Source organism: Eleginops maclovinus, chromosome 19 (genome assembly GCF_036324505.1).
Source record: "Eleginops maclovinus isolate JMC-PN-2008 ecotype Puerto Natales chromosome 19, JC_Emac_rtc_rv5, whole genome shotgun sequence".
Taxonomy (NCBI): Eukaryota; Metazoa; Chordata; class Actinopteri; order Perciformes; family Eleginopidae; genus Eleginops; species Eleginops maclovinus.
In genome coordinates this window covers 24989534-25012294 of record NC_086367.1, presented here as the reverse complement: position 1 = coordinate 25012294, position 22761 = coordinate 24989534, and the positions used below count along the sequence as shown (strand labels likewise).

Sequence of the window (22761 nt, the reverse complement as noted above, 5' to 3'; positions counted from 1 at the left end):
GGGGGACTTCCTCAATTGGCTCTGGGAATCCCGCATCGCCCGTGTTGGTGTCTGATACTATGCTGTTGTAATAAACCTTATTATATAGCTGGTGTCTCCGGAGACTTCTTCATCATCTTCACAAACATCGCTACAAGATATACTTCATCCTCTTTAAAGATCTCTGTGTCACGTTTTTATTTTGAAAGGGTGCTTCAACCTGAGAGAGTCTCCAGAGAACAGCAGGTTGTAGTCCTTCAGTGCTATATGTTATATATCATATGGTTGGGTCTTCCTGCCGATGTTTCTGACTCTGAAAGAGCCCCAGAGATCTGCTGGAGCTTCTCTGGATGAATCACTGCTCTTTTCTCTTCAGAGGAAACGAGCTGTGAATTTATCATTTGAAAAGATGTGGAGGAAGTGTGTGAGGGTCTTTAGAAGACATTTATTTAAAAGTTATTGCTTTAAAGACACCCCCACACTAAAGTGTCTCACAGCTGTCTCTGTTAATGTCCTCCCTGCTCAGGTGGAGCTGGGGGAGAAGGAGCAGAGGGTGGAGACTCTGCAGAGCAAAGTGTGCGAGCTGAGGAGGTGCAGCCAGATTGAGGAGACCCCTGCCAAACTGCAGGTACTGTATTTATATATACTTATCTAAAGTGATATACTGTACTTCAGATATGCATGACCCTCCATGCCCCCCCCAGGTGCTGGAGACAGACCTGCGTCAGAAGCTCAGCAGCGTGCAGAAGCTGCAGGACCAGGCCTCAGCTAACCTGCAGGACTTCCTGTCCCAGAGGAAGCAGCTGCAGGACTACATTACCCAGATGTCCCTGTGGCTGAAGAGCATCGAAGACTCTCTGGTATGTCCCCCCAGCGGGTCGGACCCCGAGGACATCTGCAGGGTGAAGGTGAGCCAGACCTCAGAGTGGAGGAGATCTGCACTGTCACTGCTAAACACTTTTCTAGCTGGATAATAAAGAGTGTATGAACCTGTGTTTACCCCCCTGTGTGAGCAGGAGGTGCAGAAGGAACTGCAGAGCCAGCAGGGCAGCCTGGACTCCACCAGGGAGGCGCTGAACTCCCTCTGCAGGAGGTTCCCCTCCCAGGAGCTGGCTGCTCTGGGATCAGCGCTCACCGACCTCATCAAGAGCTACGAGAGCGTCACCCAGCTGAGCGCCCGCAGCCTGGGGGGGCTGCAGGGCCGGCTGCAGACACGCTTCACCGGTGAGGAGAGGCGGAGGAGGAGGAGGAGGAGGAGGAGGAGGAAGAGGAGGATCACACTTTTAATTTAGTCTTTTTAGTTTCAGGTTATTTTATTAAAGTGACAGTAGCAGTGTCTGGAGGAGCCACTCCTCCTGCAGGAGTGTTGATGGCTCCTGCTCCATCAGGAGGAGTCTTAATATTAATCCTGGTTTTCCTGGTCTCTCCTCAGACCTGGTGCAGGATTTCCACCGCTGGCTTTCGGAGCAGAGGGAGATCGTGAAGGAGTGCTCGGACCGGTCTGGAGACACTGCCATCGTGGAGCGCAAGCTGCAGAAACTCAAGGTCCACTTCCAGAAATATAACCTTTATTATATTTTTAATATTATTATTATTATTATTATTATTATTATTATTATTATTATTATTATTATTATTATTATTATTATTATTATTATTATTATTATTATTGTTATTATTATTATTATTATTGTTATTATTATTATTATTATTATTATTATTATTTTTATTATTATTATTATTATTATTATTATTATTATTATTATTATTATTATTATTATTATTATTATTATTATTATTATTATTATCATTATTATTATTATTATTATTATTATCATTATTATTATTATCATTATTATTATTATTATTATTATTATTATTATTATTAGTTATTATTATTATTATTATTATTATTATTATTATTATTATTATTATATTATTATTATTATTATTATTATTATTGTTATTTTATTATTGTTATTATTGTTATTATTATTATTATTATTATTATTATTATTATTATTATTATTATTATTATTATTATTATTATTATTATTATTATTATATTATTATTATTATTATTATTATTATTATTGTTATTATTATTGTTATTATTATTTTATTATTGTTATTATTATTATTATTATTATTATTATTATTATTATTATTATTATTGTTATTATTATTGTTATTATTATTTTTATTATTATTGTTATTATTATTATTGTTATTATTATTATTATATATTATTATTATTATTATTATTGTTATTATTATTATTATTGTTATTATTATTATTGTTATTATTATTATTGTTGTTATTATTATTATTATTATTGTTATTATTATTATTATTGTTATTATTATTATTTTTATTATTGTTATTATTATTGTTGTTATTATTATTGTTATTATTATTATTATTATTATTATTATTATTATTATCATTATTATTATTATTATTATTATTATTATTATTATTATTATTGTTATTATTATTTTTATTATTGTTATTATTATTATTGTTGTTATTATTATTATATATTATTATTATTATTATTATTATTGTTATTATTATTATTATTGTTATTATTATTTTTATTATTGTTATTATTATTATTGTTGTTATTATTATTATTATTATTATTATTATTATTGTTATTATTATTATTATTATATATTTTTATTATTGTTATTATTATTATTATTATTATTATTATAATTATTATTATTATTATTGTTATTATTATTTTTCACTTCTTCTTCTTCTTCTTCTTATATTGTTATTAAAGAGAAACTGGGGGATCAAAGACTCATCATATATTTTTATATTTAGATTCATTTTCTTGCTTTTTGTTTTGTTATTTTATTTGTGATTTTTGTACTATTTCCTCTGACTAATGCAAACCCCCCCATGCCGAGAGGTTTAAGTAGCTTTATTATATTTCCATGTGATTTCTGCAGGGCGCCATGGAGCGCGTGGAGGAGGGCGAGGAGCGCCTCACGGCGGTGTGTGAGGAGGGGGAGCAGCTGCTCCTGCACCTCCCTAAGTGCAGCGCGGGACAGGTGCAGCAGCAGCTCTCCTCCATGCAGCAGGACTGGGACGGCTTTGTGGAAACGTGCCGGCAGAACCAGCAGATCCTGGAGGACAGCCACTCGCTGCTGCACGGGTGAGGGGGGGGGGGGTTATATATTCATATACACCTGCCTGAGAGGGGGGGGGGTGAGAGAGGAGGCTCTGACCTCTGATCTCTTTATCTATTGAGCTTCCTGCCCCCCCGCTGTGCTCAGGTTCGAGGCCCGTCTGAAGAAGCTGCGTTGGTGGCTGGAGCTGATGGAGCAGAGGATGAGCTCCGACCTGATGGAGGCCACGCAGAGGGGCCCGGGGAAAGCAGCGCTGCAGCAGGTGGAGGAGTACCAGCAGGAGGTGCTCAAGGAGAGGTGAGGAGAGGGACGGTCATGTGTTCATCCTTAGCTCCAGATGTAGTTTAAAGAGGCCCGGACTCTTTAGAGTTTACATCTGGTTATTTTCCTGACCGGAGTGTGGGGCACCAATGATCGGTTCGAGGAGCGTCAGAAAGCTGGAAATCTGACAAACATTGATCTTCACAGTTTGTGTCTGTGATGACTGATGTCATTTAGGGTGTTTTAAAGAAACTTTACAATATAAGAAATTAAAACAAATGTGGAGATCTTCTAATCATGTCTCCCCCCTTGCAGGGACTCTTTTGAGCGTCTGTGTCAGGAGGCGCAGTCCCTGAACGAGGGGGGGCGGGGGGACGGCAGTGAGACCCGGCTGTCTGCGCAGCTGCAGTCGCAGCAGCAGGCGCTGCTCCGCAGGGCGAAGGAGAAGCTGCGCTGCTGCCAGCTGTCCCTGCAGGAGACGGCGGGGTACCAGGAGGCGCTGCAGAGCACCCGGCTGTGGCTGGGCGGGGTCACGGAGCGCCTCCACAGCCTGCACTGCACCTCCGGCAGCAAGGATGCGCTGGAGGGCCGGCTGGCCGCCGTACAGGTCAGTGGGGGAGACCCTCCTCAAAGTTTAAAGATGTGTTTTATTGGCGAGTAAATATAAATGCATTTTTGAAACTGCTTTATACTGAGGACAGGGATGGAGACAGAATCAAGGAGAGCAGACGGAGATTTCTGATGATGCTTTTATTCTGGCGGTACAGGACATCCTGCTGATGAAGGGGGAGGGGGAGGTGAAGCTGAACATGACGCTGGGGAAGGGGGAGCAGGTCCTCAAGCACAACCGGGGGGAGGAGGGGGAGAAGATCTGCACCCAGCTGCAGAGCCTGAAGGACAGCTGGACCAGCATGCTGATGCTGTCCATCAGCTGCCACAGGTACACACACACACACACACACACACACACACACACACACACACACACACACACACACACACACACACACACACACACACACACACACACACACACACACACACAGAGTATATAACAGTGTCCCCCCCCAGCCGGCTGGAGCAGACGGCCTCTCAGTGGAGCAGCTTCCTGGAGGCGCGGCTGCAGCTGCAGCAGTGGATGGAGGGAGTGGAGCAGGAGGTGGGGGGGGCCCTGCCTCAGCAGCCAGGTCTGAAGGAGAAAACGGCGCTGCTGGAGCGGCTGCGGGGGGTGCAGGCCGACGTGGAGGCTCACGCCCCCCCCCTCACCCGCCTGATGGAGAAGGCCGTGGAGCTGCACGAGAAGACGGGGGACCAGACGTTTGGACCGGAGGCCCAGGCCCAGCTCAGTGCACAGTACAGCGACCTTTGCACCGTCGTCAAGGTGGGTTCATACGGGGGGGTCCTGGGGGGTCCTGGACTCAGACCTGCCTCCTCTGTGTCTCTGGGGGTGACCTGTCTCTCTCTCTGGGGCTGACCTGTCTCTCTCTCTCAGGGGAAGGTGCAGGTGATGCAGGGCGTGGTCTCGCAGCACCAGCAGTACCTGGACGCCGTCAGGGACTTCAGTGATTGGCTGCTGTCGGCCCGGGAGGAGCTGCAGCGCTGGAGCGAGCTGAGCGGAGACTCAGCCAGTGTGCACAGGAAGCTCTGCAGGGTCCAGGTGAGACAGACATAGACTCTGTGGGGGTCTGCTGGGGCCCCCCCATATGGTGCCTAATGGTTACCCGGTCTAACGGTCTGACGTGTCTCTGTCCCTGCAGGAGCTGCTGGACAGTAAGCAGCGCGGCAGGGAGCGGCTGAGCCGGGTGCAGCGCTGCGGGGCGGTGTGCAGAGACCACACAGGGGCGGGGGGGTACGAGGCTCTGGAGCGGGAGGAGGCGGGGCTGCTGTCCGGCTGGGAACAGTGGGAGCGTGGCGCCCTGCAGACCCGCGCCTCCCTGGAGACGGCGCTGTCGCAGGTCAGCAGCTCGGAGCAGGAGTTCAGCAGCCTGTCTGCACAGCTGGAGCTGCAGCTGCACGACTTCAGCCGGCTGCTCAAAGACTGCCGGCTGCGCCTCAGCCAGGCCGAGAGGCTTACGAAGGGGGAGGAGGCGGTGAAGGGCTGGATCCTCGCTAAGGTGGGGGTTAGAGAATGTAATGATGTCTTCAGGACTGGTTCTGTAGAATCAGAACTCATGAATGCTGCTCTGTCGCAGGAGGTCGTGGAGGAGCTGCAGCGGGCGGAGCCGGCGTCGGAGCGTCTGAAGACTCAGCTGAACGACCTGTGCAGATTCAGCAGAGACGTAGGGACGCAGTCAGAGAGGGTGTCTGCTCTCATCAAGGAGTACAACAGGTGGGGGGGGGGTTACAGATAGGAACACTGCAGGACCAGAACCACAATCACTCAAACTCAAACTGTGTGTGTGTGTGTGTGTGTGTGTGTGTGTGTGTGTGTGTGTGTGTGTGTGTGTGTGTGTGTGTGTGTGTGTGTGTGTGTGTGTGTGTGTGTGTGTGTGTGTGTGTGTGTGTGTGCAGTGTGAGTCTGCATGCAGGCCGGGACTGTCAGAGCAAACTGAAGCTCCTGGATCAGGGCTTCCGCTCGGCCTGCAGAGACTTCCAGCTGTGGTTGGTCAACGCCAAGATCAACACGGCCAAGAGCTTTGATGTCCCTCAGAGCCTCAGCGAGGCGTCAGGCAGCCTGCAGAAGATCCAGGTAACACTCACACACACACTCACTCACTCACTCACTCACTCACTCACTCACTGCTAGGAGGAAAGGCTGATCACCACTGCTCCTCCTCATGTTCCTCTCCCTGTTCCTCCTCATGTTCCTCTCCCTGCTCCTCCTGTGTTCCTCCTCGTGTTCCTCTCCCTGCTCCTCCTGTGTTCCTCTCCCTGCTCCTCCTCATGTTCCTCTCCCTGCTCCTCCTGTGTTCCTCCTCGTGTTCCTCTCCCTGCTCCTCCTCATGTTCCTCTCCCTGCTCCTCCTCATGTTCCTCTCCCTGCTCCTCCTGTGTTCCTCCTCATGTTCCTCTCCCTGCTCCTCCTGTGTTCTTCCTCATGTTCCTCTCCCTGCTCCTCCTGTGTTCCTCCTCATGTTCCTCTCCCTTCTCCTCCTGTGTTCCTCCTCATGTTCCTCTCCCTGCTCCTCCTCATGTTCCTCTCCCTGCTCCTCCTGTGTTCCTCCTCATGTTCCTCTCCCTGCTCCTCCTGTGTTCTTCCTCATGTTCCTCTCCCTGCTCCTCCTGTGTTCCTCCTCATGTTCCTCTCCCTTCTCCTCCTGTGTTCCTCCTCATGTTCCTCTCCCTGCTCCTCCTCATGTTCCTCTCCCTGCTCCTCCTGTGTTCCTCCTCATGTTCGTCTCCCTGCTCCTCCTGTGTTCCTCCTCATGCTCCTCTCCCTGCTCCTCCTGTGTTCCTCCTCATGTTCGTCTCCCTGCTCCTCCTGTGTTCCTCCTCATGTTTCTTTCCCTGCTCCTCCTGTGTTCCTCCTCATGTTCGTCTCCCTGCTCCTCCTGTGTTCCTCCTCATGCTCCTCTCCCTGCTCCTCCTGCGTTCCTCCTCATGTTCCTCTCCCTGCTCTTCCTGTGTTCCTCCTCATGTTCCTCTCCCTTCTCCTCCTGTGTTCCTCCTTATGTTCCTCTCCCTGCTCCTCCTGTGTTCCTCCTCATGTTCGTCTCCCTGCTCCTCCTTTGTTCCTCCTCATGCTCCTCTCCCTGCTCCTCCTGTGTTCCTCCTCATGTTCGTCTCCCTGCTCCTCCTGTGTTCCTCCTCATGTTCCTTTCCCTGCTCCTCCTGTGTTCCTCCTCATGTTCGTCTCCCTGCTCCTCCTGTGTTCCTCCTCATGCTCCTCTCCCTGCTCCTCCTGCGTTCCTCCTCATGTTCCTCTCCCTGCTCCTCCTGTGTTTCTCCTCCAGGAATTCCTGAGTCAGCGGGATGCGGGGCAGCTGCAGCTGGGGGCCGTGCAGCGCAGCGGGGAGCTCCTGTGCAGCGCCACCGAGAAGGAGAGGGGGGAGGCGGTCCGCGGGAAGATGAGCTCATTCAGAGAGGACTGGAAGAACCTGATGAGCAGCCTGCACCTCCGGGAGACCAGCCTGCAGGTAACACACCTGCACACACACACACACACACACACACACACACACACACACACACACACACACACACACACACACACACACACAAACACACACCTGAACACTCACCTGAAGACAAACCTGAACACACACACCTGAACACACACCCTCTGGTTGTGTTCCAGACGGTTTTGTCTCAGATGAGGGACTTCGAGGCGAGTGCGGAGCCTCTGCAGGAGAGCCTGAAAGCCACTGAGCTGTCGGTGCATCAGAGCTGCAGCCGGCTGCACGACCTCAGCGCCAAGAAGCAGGAGCTGCACAAACTGCAGGTAATAACCCCCCCCCCCCCCCCCCCTTCCATCCATCAGGTGCAGCAGACCATCAGTGCAGGGTTTCTGCAGGAGATTACATTTCAGGACTAAAGTTTAAAATGATGCCAGATTCATCTGCAGGAACACCAGCCAGCTGTTTCAGAGTTCAGCCTCACTAATCTTTCAGAAAGCTCTGCCATCAGCTAAACCTAACATCCATGCGCTTCCTGTTCACCTGCTGCCACCTGTCTGCTGTCCTCTAACTGAGTCTACCTGCTCCATTTCTAGTGACTGCTCTTTAACCGGCTGTCTGTCTGCTCTGTGTAACCTGCTGTCTGTCTGCTCCCCTTCTCTCCTCCTCCTTCCTGTGTGTGCTGTAACCCTGCTGTCCAGTGTGTCCTGGAGGCCTTGTCCTCCTGCGAGCTGCAGCTCAGCGCGCTCAGAGAGAAGGCTCAGCGGCTGTGGGACGATCACGCTGCGGGGAAGGGTTTTATTCACCGGGTGTCGCAGCTCTCTGCTCAGTACGTGGCGCTCACCAGCCTCACCAAGGTACAGTACTGCTGAGCATGCACCTGCAGCTGCTTTGCATGGGTGGGGGGGTCTTCTCTGGGGGTAGTGCTGCAGGAGATTCAGACACATAATGACACTGATTTCTTGGCATACTTTTAAAATCTCCAAGATCATACCAAAAACTCATTGCCAACAACTGTATGAACAGGAGTAATTGTCAGGTGTGTGTGTGTGTGTGTGTGTGCGCAGGAGAAGGCGTCCCGTATCGAGCGGATCTCCACGGAGCACCAGCTGTTCTCTGTGGGTCTGAAGGAGCTGCAGGACTGGGTCTCTGACACCAGCCACATGCTGCACACCTACTGCACCCCCACTGCAGACAAACAGGTGCTGGACAGCCGGATGATCAAGCTGGAGGTACACACACACACACACACACACACACACACACACACACACACACACACACACACACACACACACACACACACACACACACACACACACACACACACACCAGTGCAGGTCTTGAGTGTCTGCGTGGTCCTCTGTGCAGGCGCTGCTGAGCGCTCGTCAGGAGAAGGAGATCCAGCTAAAAATGCTGATCACTCGGGGGGAGTCTGTGCAGAGGAACACCTCAGCGGAGGGGGTTCCCGTCCTGCAGGAGAACCTCCAGGAGCTGAAGGAGTCCTGGGACCACCTGCTGTCCGCCTCCATCCACTGCAAGAGGTGAGTTGGTCCCCTGGTCTGCATTCTGTCCTGATCTTCCTGCAGCGTCTGGTCCATGTTATAGTTCCTGCAGCCTGATCACACCTCCCTGTCTGACCCACAGCCAGCTGGAGGGCTCCCTGTCCCAGTGGACCAGCTACCAGGAGGACATGCAGCAGTTTGTGGGCTGGGTGGAGCGGGTGGAGGAGAGTCTGGACCCTGCAGACAAACTGTGTCCAGAGATGAGAGACAAAACGGCCAACCTGAGCAAAGCAAAGGTACTGCAGTCCTGCTGTGCCTCCTGACGTGGTCTGAATCCACATTAACCCCAGATATATATATATATATATATACTGTGTATATATATATATATATATATATATACTGTGTATATATACTGTGTATATATACTGTATATATGTATGTGATAAGGCAGAGTCTGATGGGGTCCCTGTGTGTCTGCAGCTGCTGCACGAGGAGGTGCTGAGCCACAGCGCTCTGCTGGACACCATCTCTGCGAAGAGTGGAAACATATCAGAGAACTACGTGAACCAGCTGGAGTTGCAGGATCTGCAGGAGCGCTACGACTCCGTCAGGGACAGCGCCAGGGTACACTCAGACTGCACACACTGGGGGGGTATCTGAGGGAGGTCATCAGCAGGGGATCAGAGGAGCATTGCATCACATTTAAACTGTGTTGCCGGGTAGTTTTCACCTGAGAGATATTAAAATATCAGTATCTCAGTAAACCCTCTCAGAGCTGCACATCCACACAGAAGGGTTCGGATAGTAAATACTCTGTGCCTCCTGTCCTCAGAGTGCGGTGTGCAGAGTGGAGGAGCTGGTGGAGGCCCACCTTGAGTACCAGCGGGGCCTACAGAGCTTTGAGGATTGGCTGGAAGAGGAGCAGGAGAAGCTGGGCTGCTACACCCAGCTGGAGGGAGACGTGGAGATCCTGGAGGACACTCTGCAGAGGCTGCAGGTCAGCGAGGGTTCAACACCCTGAACATCTTCCTTGTTTCTGCCAGCTTCAGTCCTCTCCGAGTCCAGCTTCAGTCCTCTTAGAGTCCAGCTTCAGTCAGTCCTCTTAGAGTCCAGCTGATCTCCTCAGAAGTGTTGTTGATTTAAAGTTTAACAAGACTGCTGTCCCCCCCCCCTGTGCTCCTGCAGGAGCTGCAGCTGTGCTGCACGGAGGGCCAGGCTCTGCTCAACACGCTGCTGCTCAGCAGGGAGCAGCTGGTCCCCTGGGGGGCCCCTCAGACTGATGACCGGGTCCTGGAGACACTGCAGCAGCAGTGGGGGGGGTACCAGGCCCGGCTGGCTGACACGCGCTCCCAGCTGAACAGCGCGCTGGCCAAACTGCGGCAGATGGAGCAGAAGTTCCAGAGGCTGGACAGCTGGCTGAGGAGCATGGAGGCCAAGGCCCAGATCAGGACCAACCGCCGGGCCGAGAGGGACACCAAGGAGGCCCAGCTGCTCCTCGTCAAGGTGAGGGGGGCCACAGTTTGCATCAGAACATGGTGTAGATGTAGTCGATAGAGGAGCTAACAAGGATCTTCTCTGTGAGGAGTGAAGTGAGGAGAGCATTATGCAGGAGAGGAGGGAGGAGCGGAGAATGAGGGACTCACTTCATGAACAACTTGTTTCTTATGCTCAGGGCTGGCAGGAGGAGGTGCTGGTGTACCAGGAGGAGATGGAGGGCCTCACTCTGCTGGCTCAGCAGGTTCTGGATGAGACCCACATCAGCAGTCGGATCAGCTCCAGAGCAACCCAGATTACAGCGCGGTACCACGAGCTCCTGCTGCACCTCCTGGTAAACCTACCTGTAGACCCCAAGACCTCCTGTTTAAAGTCTGGGATGTAAACCTGACTGTTCCAGCTGGCCGCAGACCACCACCCCCCCCCCCCACCCACCCTCCTGTAGTCTGTTGTAACCTGTGTCTGTGTCCTCCTGCTGCAGGAGCTGATCAAGCAGCTGCAGGAGGAGGTGCTGTGCATGGAGGAGGCTCAGAGCATCTTCAGCAGTTTCTCAGACTGGCTCAGCACTGCTCAGAACAGCTTCAGCTCCTCTTGCAGCGGGAGGCTGTGGACGCCGGCCATGGATGAATGAGAAGCTGGAGGTGGATACACACCACCAACACATTTAGGCTGCTCTGACTAACCATAAACTATACTGACTGACTGACTGACTGACTGACTGACTGCTGACTGACTGACTGACTGACTGACTGACTGACTGACTGACTGACTGACTGACTGACTGACTGACTGAATGGCTGACTGACTGTCTGACTGACTGACTGACTGAATGGCTGACTGACTGTCTGACTGACTGACTGACTGAATGGCTGGCTGGCTGACTGACTGACTGGACTGACTGACTGACTGACTGACTGACTGACTGACTGACTGACACACTAACACCCTAACTAACCAATAAACTAACTAACTGGCTGACTGACTAACTAACTGGCTAGCGAACTAACTAGTTAATTAGGCAGTGCTGTCCCTTACCCAGATGAATCAGTGTTTTTCTGATTGACTTGTAGAGCTGCTGACACTAATGTGAAATCTGCAGGAACTCTGCTCTCATTACTGCTATCTTTGGTTATTATCTGAAGTCTAATATCTTAACCCCCCCAGGCCCTGCAGGCGGACTCGGAGCAGGGCCGGTCTCTGCTGAAGACGCTGCGGGAGAAGACGCAGCGAGCACTGGGCTTCCTGGAGGAGGAGGAGGCGGGGCGACTGCAGCAGGAAGTGGAGGCCCGCCTGCAGCAGCTGGAGGAGCTGACGGAGGCTCTGCGGGCGCAGCACGGCTCCACGGAGAAGTGCATCGCCCTCTCCAAAGACTTCACCGACAAGTACAAGTCCCAGAACCAGTGGCTGACCGAGACCAGGAGCCTGCTGGCCTCCAGCGTGGAGCCCAAGGCCGAGCTGTACCAGAAGAAGGCCCAGCTGGCCAAGTACAAGGTGAGGAGACCTTCATCACGCAGCTCTACATATCATATCAAATCATATCAAATCATATCATATCATATCATATCATATCATATCATATCATATCATATCATATCATATCATATCATATCATATCAAATCAAATCAAATCAAATCAAATCAAGTCATATCATATCATATCATATCATATCATATCATATCATGTCATGTCATGTCATGTCATGTCATGTCATGTCATGTCATGTCATGTCATGTCATGTCATGTCATGTCATGTCATGTCATGTCATGTCATGTCATATCAAGTCATGTCATGTCATAAATCATAAAACATCATAATAAATAATATATGTTTTAATATACTATAGTATATTAAATGATACTATATTATATTAAAACATATATTATGTATTTGAATAAAGAGTCAGTAGGAGGTTCTTCTGGTGCAGATCCAGTCATTTAAACGTGTTGTGTGTGCAGACGATCCTGCAGACGGTGCAGTCTCATGAGTCTGCTCTGAGGTCGGTTCTGGAGAAAGGAGAGGTGCTGCTGGACTCTGTGCACGACCCGTCAATCAGAGACAACATGATGAGGCTGCAGGAGGACTACCTGCTGCTCTGTGAGGCCGCACAGGTAAACACATCTGAAGGAGCTTATCATTTCAATCTCAGAGGAAAAGGAACAGGGAACCGGTTCTGCTGATCCTCGCACCAACCCCCCCCCTCCCGGCCTCTACAGCCTCTGTACATAAGATAATATAGACCAGAGTCAGGAAACCGGACCTGCAGCTTGTTCACAGACTTCTGAACTCCGTATACAATTTGAGTTATTTTCTCAAAATCCACCCCCCTTTTTTTTTTACAGAATTTTCACTTTTTTCAGAATTCTGACTTTTCTCAAAGTTAGGTTTTTATCCTAACTGATTGTTGTTTTTATCTGTGTGTGTGTGTGTGTGTGTGTGTGTGTGTGTGTGTGTGTGTGTGTGTGTGTGTGTGTGTGTGTGTGTGTTCAGACTCAGGTGCAGAGCCTGGTGGAGTGTGTGAAGGAGCACGAGGAGTACAACACGGAGCTGCAGGAGGTGGAGAAGTGGCTGCTGCAGATGTCCAGTAGACTCGTCTCTTGCGACTCCTCCTCTCAGAGCGGAGGCATGGAAGCCGCCACGCAGCAGCTGGCCCGCCACAAGGTCTCTGCGAGACAAACATCGTACCTGCAAGAGTAAGGTAATAATTCACTCTGTGTTTCTAACCCCTGACTGTTGTCTTGCAGGCCATCATGGAGGAGATCTCGGGCTTTGAGGAGCGTCTGCGCAGCCTGCAGCAGAAAGGAGAAGGTCTGCTGAGCAGCTGCTCTGAGCAGATCCAGAGCAAGATCCTGCAGCAGGTGCAGTCCCACCTGCAGGGAGCCAGAGACAGCTACAGCGCCATCTGCAGCACCGCGCAGCGCGTGAGCAACATTAACCACCTCATACTAACCAGACCTGTTGGAATATAACCTCCCTCACTGTCTTTGAAGTCTATCTAACCTCTACGGCCCTAACACCCCCCCCCCCTAACCTCGGAGGATATTATAAAGTTTGAACACGGTGTGTGTTGGGGTGTAGGTGTACCAGAGTCTGGACCGGGAACTGCAGAAACACGTGAGCCACCAGGACACGCTGCAGCAGAGTCAGGCCTGGCTGTGCACGGTGCAGGAGGAGCTGCAGCTGCACCACCACACCCCCGCCGGCCTGCAGGAGGCGCTCAAACAGGTAACACTCACTGCAGCTTCCCCTACACACACTGCAGCTTCACCCTCTCCTGAAGCATGCACCCAGTGAGGAAGTTATTGTATTCTGGATTACTGAATGAAGTCTCCCCCCTACAGGTCAAGCAGTACCGGGCGCTGCAGGAGCAGGCCAGCACCTACCTGGAGCTGGTGTGTTCAGAGTGTGATCTCTCTGATGACGCAGTAAGGGTCACTGCTGCTCAGGTGCAGCAGCTCAAACTCATGGTCAGTCCAGACCTCCTCCTCGTCCTTTCTCTCTTTTAATCACACATATCATGAGGGGAGTAGAAGGTGAGCTCCAGTTCTTTAAATACTCATGGTAAGAGGGTGTCTCCTGCAGATCGAGGACAGGATGTCCCGTTCTCAGACGCTGTGGGAGGGCTGGAGGGAGATCAAGGATCAAAAGCAGGAGCTCGGCGCTCTGTTTGTGGACTCGGAGCAGCAGCTCCTCAGCCTCTCCAGGAGACCTGCGGAGCTGGAGGAGAAGATCGCCCACAACATGCTGCAGCAGGCGAAGGTATCCTCCCATCCTCAGACTGAATACAGGATTATATAATGTATAAATATTAGGATGTATGAGGGTGTGTTTTCACATGTATTTTTGGGTGTATTTAAGATGGTTTGAGGAAACATGCAGTACGTGTTGTCCCGCAGGAGTGCAGCCAGCAGCTGCAAAGTAAGCATATAGTCCTGACCAAGATGAAGGAGACGGTGAAGAGACTGACGGAGGGACAGGAGACAGTCAGCAGACTGACGGAGGGACAGGAGTCTCCAGAACTCGCAGAACTGGAGCAACTGGGTTTGCGCTGGGTGGATCTGTGCAGCCAGGCCCAGCAGCTGCAGGTCCAAAGGGAGGAGGACCTGCAGCGGGCCGCAGTGTACCACCTCTGCATCTCTGCAGTGGAGGCGCTGTTCGAACAGGTCTCCAGAGACTGGGACAACCTGGCCAGGTGGGTCTGCAGGTCCTGCAGGAGCATCAGCCTCACATCAGACAGACGTGCTGCACAGAGAGAAGAGGGTCTTTGTATTATCTGGATCTGTATTGTTTGCGTTTCAGGACTGACGCAGAGAGCTCCTCCCAGCACCTGGAGGCCCTGCGGAGGCTGGCTGTGACTCTGGAGGAGCAGAAGGGAACCCTGGAGGACCTGAAGGACCAGAAGCAGAAGGTGGTGCAGCAGCTGAACCTGGATGACAAGGAGCTGGTGAAGGAGCAGATCAGCCACTTCGAGCAGCGCTGGGCCCAGATGAAGAGCCTGATCCAGAGGAAGATCCAGGACTCCGTGCTGACCCTGGAGGAAATGGGCCAGGTGGAGGCCCGGCTGAGGGAGGCCCGGGACTGGGCAGAGGAGCAGCAGCCGGCGCTGTCCGAGGCCATGAAGATGAGCCCCCCCCCGGAGCTGGCGCAGAGCTTCCTGTTCGACCACTTGAGCGTCTGCAGCGAGTTGGAGGCCAAGCAGCTGCTGCTGGACCAGGCCACTGCCGACTCAGACCGGGTCCTGGCCCGCCTCGGACTCAGCGAGCGCCAACGCCTCCAGCAGCTGATCAGCTCCACGCAGGCGGAGGTGGAGAATCTGAGCGTGAAGGTGAGGAAAAGACTTCCTGCTCGTTGGTGTGGGATTGTGTTAATGTAAGGGGATCTGAAGAATGTCTCTCTGTTGCAGGTGGTGCAGCGCAGGAAGCACCTGAGCAAGGCCTTCACAGAGCGGACTCAGTTCCTGATGGCGGTGGGGCAGTCCATCTCCTGGGTGCAGCAGAATGAGAAGAAGGCTCAGGCGGAGGAGCACGTGGCTCTGTTACCTGAAGACCTTTCCAAGCAGGTGCGGACCTGCAGGAACATCCAGAGCAGCTTGAAGGCCTACCAGAGCGAGCTGACCTCCCTGTGGGCGCAGGGCCGGGACCTGATGAGGGACGCCAGCGATGAGGAGCGGAACGAGATCCTCACCAAGCTGCAGGAGCTGCAGAACATCTTTGACAAGACACTGCACCGCTGCGGGCAGAAGCTGCAGGAGCTGGAGAAGGTGCTGGTCTCCAGGAAATACTTCAAGTCTGACTTAGAGAGGATCTGTGTGTGGATCAAACAGGCCGACATCATCACCTTCCCCGAGATCAACCTGATGGTGGGAGACGCCGAGCTGGAGGTGCAGCTGCTGAAGTACCAGCAGATCGTGGAGCAGGCCATGGAGTACGAGAACCTCCTGCTGATCGTGGAGCGGGCTGGGCAGGAGATCCTCCCCAGCCTCAACGAGCTGGACCACTGCTACCTGGACGAGAAGCTGAACACGCTGCCGCAGCAGTACAACAGCATTCTAGCGCTCGCCAGGGAGAAGCAGGAGAAGATCCAGCAGGCCATCCTCACCCGCAACGAGTACACCTCCTTCATAGACGTGACCCACAAGGCCCTGCAGGAGCTGGAGGAGCAGTTCAGCAGCCTGGGCCGGCAGCCGGTGGGCCTGCAGACGGAGGAGGTGGTGAGTCTGCAGAGCGACTACAGATCTCTGCAGGGCGACCTGAGCCGCCTCGGCCTGGCCGTCAGCGAGCTGAACCAGAAGAAAGAGGGCTTCAGGAGCACCGGGCAGCCGTGGCGCCCCGAGGAGATGACCCAGCTGGTTAGCCTGTACAACGGCCTGAAGAGGCTGGTGGAGCAGAAGGTGGAGCACCTGGACGAGACACTGGAGTCCTTCGAGGACCACAAGGCCATGGCCCTGCAGGTGGACTCTGAGCTGAAGGCCACCAAGGAGCAGCTGGTCAAGGTGAACGAGGAGACGCAGTCCGCTGAGGAGCGGCTGAAGAACTACCACGCTTTGGCCGGGAGTCTGCAGAGCGCCAACTCTCACCTGTCCCGCCTGATGGAGCAGATGGACTCGCTGGCCCCCCGGGTGGAGCAGGCGGCGCAGGACGCCTCCAAGGAGCAGGTGGTGCTGTGGCAGGAGGAGCTGCGATCCCTGCAGGCAGCGGTGGGAGATCTGATCGAGGAGTGTGAGACCCGCTTCGTGCAGAGTAAGGACTTTGAGACGGAAATGGAGCGGACGCTGGACTGGCTGCAGAGGGTCCGGGACGAGTTGGACTGCGCCGTGATCGTGGACGTGAGGGTGGAGAAGGTGCAGGAGGAGATCCGGAAACAGCAGATCATGCAGGAGGAGGTGCAGTCCCGGCTCAGGATCGTGGCGGCTCTCAGCAGCCGGGAGAAGCAGCAATACATCAGCGCCAACGAGCTGGTGCCCGGACACGTGGACTCCAGTCTGCAGGAGATGGCCAAACTGCAGGCCGACGTGCAGAAGGCCCTGAGCTCCAAGCAGGTGGGGGGGGGGAGCATGTGATGGTACTTTAGGATCTTCTACCTAAACATTATTAATACTTTATAATGTTTGTCCATAGATCACCCTGGAGGAGGCGCTGGGCCTCTGCCAGCAGTACCACTTCCGGATGCAGGCGGCCTGCGAGTGGCTGGAGGACGCCGTGTCCTTCCTGCAGGAGGCAGGGCTTGGCGTGGACGTGGAAAACTATGAGGAGTGTATCCGGCAGCAGGAGGACATCATGAACACAGAGCAGGAGTTCCTCCTCCACCTGCAGGAGTTGCAGAGTCTGCTGCCCCCACTGCAGAGCCTTGTCAACCCCACCGCCCGCGAGCAGCTGCACCTCAGCCTGGAGTCCGCCCGGCAGAGGGGGGGCGAGGTCCGGGACCAGCTGCAGTGTCACCAGGACGTCCTGCAGAGGTACAAATCACTTCTCAGTGACGAGAAGAAGAAACAAATATTTATGGAAATCATTGGAAAACAACGTTAACTAATATAGTTTGTAATGATTGTGTGTATTGTGATCCTCCTCAGCTGTGTGCTTCAGTGGAAGTCGTACCAGGAGGCTCGGCAGACAGTCATCGAGCTGATGAACGAGGCGGAGAAGAAACTGACAGAGTTCTCCACCGCCAAGGCAGCGACCAGCGAGGAGGCAGAGGAGAAGCTGTGCAAACACCGGGTAACAAAGGGCAGGAGTAATGACTAATGTCCGGTGTTTTAATAAATGCTCTGTGTTCCTGATCTCTGCCTGTGCTGCAGTCACTGGTGTCGCTGGTGAACGGCTTCCAGGAGAAGCTGCGCCTCCTGGAGGAGCAGGCGTCTCAGCTGGAGCTGGTGGGCAGCGACGCCTCCAAAGCCACCATCAGCCGCTCCATGACCACCGTGTGGCAGCGCTGGACCCGACTCCGGAGTGTGGCCCGGGGCCGGGAGACGGTGCTGGAGGACACGGCGCAGGACTGGAGGACCTTCAGGGAGAAGGTAACACCACAGCAGGGGGGACATACTGTATGTCTCTCCTTAAACCCACTGTTCGTACTTTACCCAATGTCTCTGATTTAGGATTTCTTCTTCATTTCTTCTTTTTCCATAAAGTAGTTGTAGTAGTGATGGTAGAAGCTTCTGGAGAAAAAAAATATGAAAAAGTAAATTTTCTGTAAAAAATGAAATTCTGAAAAGTCAAAATTGTGTAAAAAGTCAAAATTACCTCCAACATGAAATTCTGGATGAATATTAAGATTCTAAGACAAAATATCAAAATTCTGCGAAAAAAGTTAAAAAGAAATAAAAAAACTGAAATTCTGAGAAATAATGAAATTCATTCAAATAAAAGAAAGAGTTCTGTAAACGTTAACATTTAAAAACAATCTGAATTTGAGGGGAAAGCTGCAAGTCGGGCTGACTCTGATCTTCTATAATCTCCAGATGCTGAAGGTGCGGGGGGTGTGCGAGGACCTGCAGAACCGGTTCCCTGACTCGGCGGTGGAGAAGGCATCCAAAGCGTCTCTGCAGGCTCTGCAGGAGCAGCACGAGCTGCTGGTCCAGGACCTGGAGAGGGAGCTGTCCTCCCTCACCCTGCTGCGGCAGTATGCCCTCAGCCTGCTGCACGACGTGGAGGTGCCCTCCCCCACCACGGAGCAGGAGGAGCTGCCCTCCCTCAAGGAGATCCGGGCCGTGCAGGAGCACATGGAGAGGTGGGGAGGAGTGATGTCCCGCCCCCTGCTATATATATATATAGACGAGTTTATATTTATAAATCCGATGTGTAATATCCCCCCCCACCTCCCTGCAGCCTGCTGACTCAGTCCCGTCTGAAGCGCTCTCAGGCGGCCCAGGAGCTCAGGGACCGGGAGGAGGTGGAGAAGGAGCTGAGCGTAGTGAAGGCCTGGATCCAGGAGAGCCGGGAGCTGCTGCTCAACCCCACCCCCGACATCGAGGCGCTGCTGCAAGAGCTGGAGGTGCACCGTCAAAACACACACACACACACACACACACACACACACACACACACACACACACACACACAAAGTATATGTCTGTGAGGGTCTAAAGCTCTCTCCTCCTGCTGCAGGTGGTACACGGGGAGGTGATGTCGTACCGCCACAGTGTGGAGAAGCTGGCGGAGCAGCAGCAGAGTAAATACCTGGACCTGTACACCATCCTCCCCTCAGAGATTTCCATGCAGCTGGCCGAGGTCTCCCTGGCTCTGGGGGCCATCGAGGATCAGGTACCCTGTTCTTCTCCCTGCATCAGTACACTGCAGGAGCCCGGGCCCTGAGAGGAACGCTGCAGGAGCCCGGGCCCTGAGAGGAACGCTGCAGGAGCCCGGGCCCTGAGAGGAACGCTGCAGGAGCCCGGGCCCTGAGAGGAACGCTGCAGGAGCCCGGGACCTGAGAGGAACGCTGCAGGAGCCCGGGCCCTGAGAGGAAAGCCGCAGCATGTTTTATTGTCTTTCCTCCCTGGGTTTCAGGTGCTGTCGAGGGAGAGAGAGATCCAGAAGACCCGGGAGATAAAGGAAGACTTCAGCTGCAGGATCCACGACATCTCAGAGCGACTGAAAGCTGTTTCTGCTAAACTCAAAGAGAAGTCTCCAGACGTGGAGCACGCCAAGGAGGAGGTGAAGGTGGGTCAGCGGGTCTCTGCAGGGGAACGAACACTGAAGGGTCCCTGTGTTTTGTAGCGTGATGTTCAACAGTAGATGGTTTGTCCTCCTATCAGAGTGTGGTGGAGGAGCTGGACTCCTGCGGGCGGTCCCTCTCTGATCTGGAGTCAGCTGTTCAGGATTTCGGGCGCAGGAACCCCCTGCTGGCCAAACAGCTGAGCGACAACATCAGCAAGCTGTCAGAAACCCACCACCAGACGTCCCGACTCGCTGACTGCCGGCACAACTGGATCAAAAAGGTGGGTCTCTTATATCCTCCCACACCGTCTAGTGGTTACACCTCCTCTGCTGGCTCTAAACCTCCTCTCCGCAGGCGGTGTGTTACCTGGACGAGTATAACGAAATGCTGGACTTCATCGTGCGCTGGTCGGAGAAATCTAGAAGTCTGGTGAGGGCCAACATCATCTGGAACTCCTCTGTGCACCTGCAGGAGCAGATCCGCATGTACCAGGTGAGAGGAACCAATCCCAAACCTTTTGGTTTTGCCTGAGTTTTTCCCGCATTGTATTTTATGTATTTATTTTATTGTTATTAAACTTATTATTGATTTTATTTAAGGATTAAATTTGTGTTTTCTTATTTTTTAATGTTGCTTAATTGTTATTATTGTTTTTACATTCTAACATTTTATTCTTGTGTTTTAATAATGACTTATGTCACAGTTTTGTTCTATTTTATGAATCACTTTATTTATTTATCTTTTTTTTTCATTTTGCTGTCATTTTAAAATTGGCATTGAAACATTTTAAAGCTATTGTCTCCCGTGCCATCACCAGCATCTGTTAAACTGATTCCCCCCCCCCCCCCCCCCCCCCCCCCTCAGTCGGTACTGCGGGAGTCCCGGGAGCTGCACGGAGACGTGGAATCCATGGCGGAGAAGGTGGACCTGCTGTCGGAGGTTCTGCAGGTGGAGGTGCTGAGTCAGCAGGTGTGTGAGCTGAGTCGGCACAGCGAGGAGCTACAGCAGAGCATGAGGGGCCGGCTGCAGAGCCTGCAGGACGCAGACCAGGTGAGGGTCTACAGGTGAGAGGAGCATGGACCAGGGTCTCACACACCTGGCTAACGCTCCATTTGCTGCCCTCAGAGTATGGAGGCCCTGGAGGAGGAAGTGAAGGCTCTGCAGGCGGCTCTGGAGACAGTGCAGGCCACGCTCACCTCCCCGGAACTGGCAAGACAGAGCCTGAAGGAGCAGCTGGCTCAGAGACAGGTAACTGCTCCTGGTAATCATGTCTCTGAGGTTTACTGCAGGTACAGGTGTGTAACCCGCTGTAATGTGTCCATGCAGAGGCTGCTGGCGGACATGGAGGGCCTGAAGCAGCAGGTGGTCTTGGTGCAGATGTGTCAGAGTGCTCTGAGGGTCCCTGAGGAGGTGATGCCCTCCCTGAACATCTGCCGCACGGCGCTCAGGCTGCAGCAGGAGGCCAGCCAGCTGCAGCACGTCGCCATCCAGCAGTGCAACATCCTGCAGGTGCAGCAGCACGCTGAGAAGTGAGAGCGCAGGTAATCTATAAAGGATTTAAGATGTAATGTGCTGTTCCCCCTGCAGGAGGCGGTGGTGCAGTCTGAGCAGTACGAGCAAGAAGTGAGGGACCTGCAGGCGCTGATAGAGGAAGCCCACCGGGTCATCCAGGACCGACCCATCCCCACCAACAACATCCAGGAGCTGCAGGCCCAGATCCTGCACCACGAGGTACCACACTGTAATACACTCACCTGACACACCTAAGGAGGGAAAGGGGGAAGGGAAGGAAACAAGGAAAGGTGCACATCTGTTCTCCTGTCCCCCCCCCCCCTCACTGACCTGTCCTCCTCCTGTCTTCCTCCCCCTCACTGACCTGTCCTCCTCCTGTCTTCCTCCCCCTCACTGACCTGTCCTCCTCCCCCTCACTGACCTGTCTTCCTCCCCCTCACTGACCTGTCCTCCTCCTGTCTTCCTCCCCCTCACTGACCTGTCCTCCTCCTGTCTTCCTCCCCCTCACTGACCTGTCTTCCTCCCCCTCACTGACCTGTCCTCCTCCTGTCTTCCTCCCTATCACTGACCTGTTCTCCTCCTGTCTTCCTCCCCCTCGCTGACCTGTTCTCCTCCTGTCTTCCTCCCCCTCGCTGACCTGTTCTCCTCCTGTCTTCCTCCCCCTCACTGACCTGTCCTCCTCCTGTCTTCCTCCCTATCACTGACCTGTTCTCCTCCTGTCTTCCTCCCTATCACTGACCTGTTCTCCTCCTGTCTTCCTCCCCCTCACTGACTGTTCCCTCCTGTCTTCCTCCCTATCACTGACCTGTTCTCCTCCTGTCTTCCTCCCCCTCACTGACCTGTTCTCCTCCTGTCTTCCTCCCTATCACTGACCTGTTCTCCTCCTGTCTTCCTCCCCCTCACTGACCTGTTCTCCTCCTGTCTTCCTCCCCCTCACTGACCTGTTCTCCTCCTGTCTTCCTCCCTATCACTGACCTGTTCTCCTCCTGTCTTCCTCCCCCTCGCTGACCTGTTCTCCTCCTGTCTTCCTCCCCCTCACTGACCTGTTATCCTCCTGTCTTCCTCCCCCTCGCTGACCTGTTCTCCTCCTGTCTTCCTCCCCCTCACTGACCTGTTCTCCTCCTGTCTTCCTCCCTATCACTGACCTGTTCTCCTCCTGTCTTCCTCCCCCTCGCTGACCTGTTCTCCTCCTGTCTTCCTCCCCCTCACTGACCTGTTCTCCTCCTGTCTTCCTCCCCCTCACTGACCTGTTATCCTCCTGTCTTCCTCCCCCTCGCTGACCTGTTCTCCTCCTGTCTTCCTCCCCCTCACTGACCTGTTATCTTCCTGTCTTCCTCCCCCTCACTGACCTGTTCTCCTCCTGTCTTCCTCCCCATCACTGACCTGTTCTCCTCCTGTCTTCCTCCCCCTCGCCTCCTACTCCTGTCTCGGTGAGCAGGAGCTGGCTCAGAAGATCAAGGGTTACCAGGAGCAGATCGCCTCTCTGAACTCCAAGAGTAAGATGCTGGCGGTGAAGGCGAGGCACGCCACCATGCTGCTGACCGTCAGCGAGGGGGAGGCGGGGGAGGTGGAGGAGAGACCCTCGGCCCAGACTCTGACGGTGAGGGGACGGCACACCTGCTTTAAGCAGCCTGTTTCTAAAAGATGCTGTTTATTA

At 52.7% G+C, this 22761-nt stretch overlaps 1 protein-coding gene across 1 annotated transcript in view; it reads left to right on the top strand.

Annotated features, from left to right (window-relative positions):
- Positions 1–22761, top strand: part of syne1b (spectrin repeat containing, nuclear envelope 1b) — a 90601-nt gene that overhangs the window by 40052 nt on the left and 27788 nt on the right. Inside the window, 47 exon segments of the mRNA XM_063909560.1 lie at positions 506–607; positions 684–887; positions 996–1203; positions 1412–1524; positions 2944–3149; positions 3271–3420; positions 3700–3991; positions 4152–4324; positions 4456–4765; positions 4877–5041; positions 5142–5498; positions 5577–5713; positions 5896–6073; positions 7277–7459; positions 7621–7764; positions 8506–8670; positions 8810–8982; positions 9086–9239; positions 9427–9570; positions 9779–9943; positions 10132–10449; positions 10619–10774; positions 10922–11033; positions 11513–11931; positions 12398–12550; positions 12930–13100; positions 13184–13360; positions 13518–13664; positions 13781–13906; positions 14022–14198; positions 14336–14631; positions 14739–15264; positions 15343–16977; positions 17057–17394; positions 17509–17653; positions 17734–17952; positions 18397–18665; positions 18764–18929; positions 19043–19198; positions 19442–19594; positions 19690–19872; positions 19947–20084; positions 20457–20642; positions 20718–20840; positions 20919–21101; positions 21180–21323; positions 22543–22704. Coding sequence (XP_063765630.1) covers positions 506–607; positions 684–887; positions 996–1203; positions 1412–1524; positions 2944–3149; positions 3271–3420; positions 3700–3991; positions 4152–4324; positions 4456–4765; positions 4877–5041; positions 5142–5498; positions 5577–5713; positions 5896–6073; positions 7277–7459; positions 7621–7764; positions 8506–8670; positions 8810–8982; positions 9086–9239; positions 9427–9570; positions 9779–9943; positions 10132–10449; positions 10619–10774; positions 10922–11033; positions 11513–11931; positions 12398–12550; positions 12930–13100; positions 13184–13360; positions 13518–13664; positions 13781–13906; positions 14022–14198; positions 14336–14631; positions 14739–15264; positions 15343–16977; positions 17057–17394; positions 17509–17653; positions 17734–17952; positions 18397–18665; positions 18764–18929; positions 19043–19198; positions 19442–19594; positions 19690–19872; positions 19947–20084; positions 20457–20642; positions 20718–20840; positions 20919–21101; positions 21180–21323; positions 22543–22704 — 10701 coding nt within the window.